At 57.8% G+C, this 1,589-nt stretch overlaps 1 protein-coding gene across 1 annotated transcript in view; it reads right to left on the bottom strand.

The window, feature by feature from the left end:
* The window catches only part of LOC104463611 (disabled homolog 2-interacting protein-like), a gene marked incomplete at its 3' end in the record, with an annotated part of 26,713 nt that overhangs the window by 1,673 nt on the left and 23,451 nt on the right, over window positions 1-1,589 (bottom strand). Inside the window, exon 6 of the mRNA XM_010076005.1 lies at window positions 830-1,066. Within this exon, the coding sequence (XP_010074307.1) occupies window positions 830-1,066 (237 nt within the window). The remainder of the gene's footprint in view (window positions 1-829; window positions 1,067-1,589) is intronic.

Below are 1,589 nucleotides of genomic sequence, written 5' to 3'. Positions count from 1 at the left end.
CGCTGTGCCGGTGGCAGCGGTTCGGCTCGGCTCGGCTGTGTGCCGTCTGCAGGGCAGCTCGGCTCCATCACTTGGGCTTGGCTAATGTCAGCTTAGTTAAAGAGCCTTTCCTGCAAAGTGCAGAAAATCTGCAAACCCTTTAGTGAGGGATGGGTCAGGAATATAGAGAATTTCTGTCACCTAGTGTAACACACTCGTACGTCTCCCGTCTCCGGCGGCACGCGTGTGCGCGCATTCCCGGCTGCAAGCGGGTGTACTAAGCCAGTTTCCAAATCTAAGAAGCTTTAGACAGAAACTGTCCATTCACGTTTTGGAAAGCTCATCATTTTGTTATCAGAGCTCAGGATAAGGAGCTCAGAGCTGCAGACAGTAGAAAGACTTTCAGAAATCCCTTTCTTTGTTTCCAGCAAACCTATGGGCTCAGTTAGAAACCGACAGCATCCCCGTTCTCTTCTCATACCTTCCCAGTGCAGACAAATGCATTTTAACAGCAGGAAGGGTCCTGGAGCTCACAAGAGGGAAAGACCAGCCACCGAGCCATGCACACTGGTGCTGCTGGCGGGGTTCTGGTCCTGCTGTGCCGGCGCCGGGCATCGCCGGTGCTTTCCTGCCGCCGTCCCGCCTGCTTTCCTGCTCATAAACCACGTCCTGTTTTGGAAACTTAAATGATCTCCTGACCTAGCAGCGAGGGATGGGTCCCAGAGAGACGTGGGGGAAAAGCCACCAGGAAGCAAACAGGCGCTGTCCCCCGAGGAAAGGAGCAGCCAGCGCGGGGCTGCCGAGGCACCCCCGCAGCTCCTGCCCCCTCCCCTCCCACAGCCCCGCTTACTTGGCAAAGTTGGCGAGGTTCTGGGTGACCTTGGCGATGAGGGTCAAGGTGCGGGCAGTGCGGTCGTCCGGGTACTCCTGCAGGAGGCTGAAGAGGGACGGGGACATGATGGCGGGACAGAGGAAGCGCAGGAACAGGGAGGCACTGATCAGCCGCTCGCTGATGTCCGGGCGGCCTCGGTTGCTGCATTCTTGTCTCCACGAAGCAAAAACTTCTTTGAGCTCCCTTGGAAAGACACTGAAACGACAGGACACACAGGGATGGCAAGTTCAAGGCCAGGGTGTTCAAACTGCCACGCGGCAGTGACCAAACACGGCGTGTTCCAGCCCTGGGGCGCGACACCCAGACCCGAACAGCGGCAGAGCTGAGCCCCAGCAGCACCGCACCCACCCCAGTCACAGGCTCCTGTCCTCCCAGTCACAGGCTCCTGTCCTGTTTATTTGCAGAGGGTCCATTAGGACTCAAAAAAGCAAAGCCACTCCACAAAGTCGTAAGAGAAGCAGCTTCCATCAGTCTAACGATCCTGGTTGTGCTGGGTGCCAAAACCCCAGACAATGGGGACGGCAGAAATATGAAACAAACTGTGCAAAGCTGCCCATCGTCACGAGCCAGCTGGCTGTGTCACAGGGCACCAGACCTGGGGGAAGCTCTGCCACCGCGGTGGAGAACATCTCCTGAAGAAACACAGCAGTCCAGGGGCAGCCAGGGACCTTGGGGCTCCGAGCCCATGGCCAGTACCGTGGGACCCCCTCGGCAGGGA

The sequence above is a fragment of the Pterocles gutturalis genome, unplaced genomic scaffold, assembly GCF_000699245.1.
Source record: "Pterocles gutturalis isolate BGI_N339 unplaced genomic scaffold, ASM69924v1 scaffold8303, whole genome shotgun sequence".
NCBI classification, from domain to species: Eukaryota; Metazoa; Chordata; class Aves; order Pterocliformes; family Pteroclidae; genus Pterocles; species Pterocles gutturalis.
The sequence above is the reverse complement of the archived record's forward strand: the minus strand, read 5'-3'. Positions and strand labels throughout refer to the sequence as shown.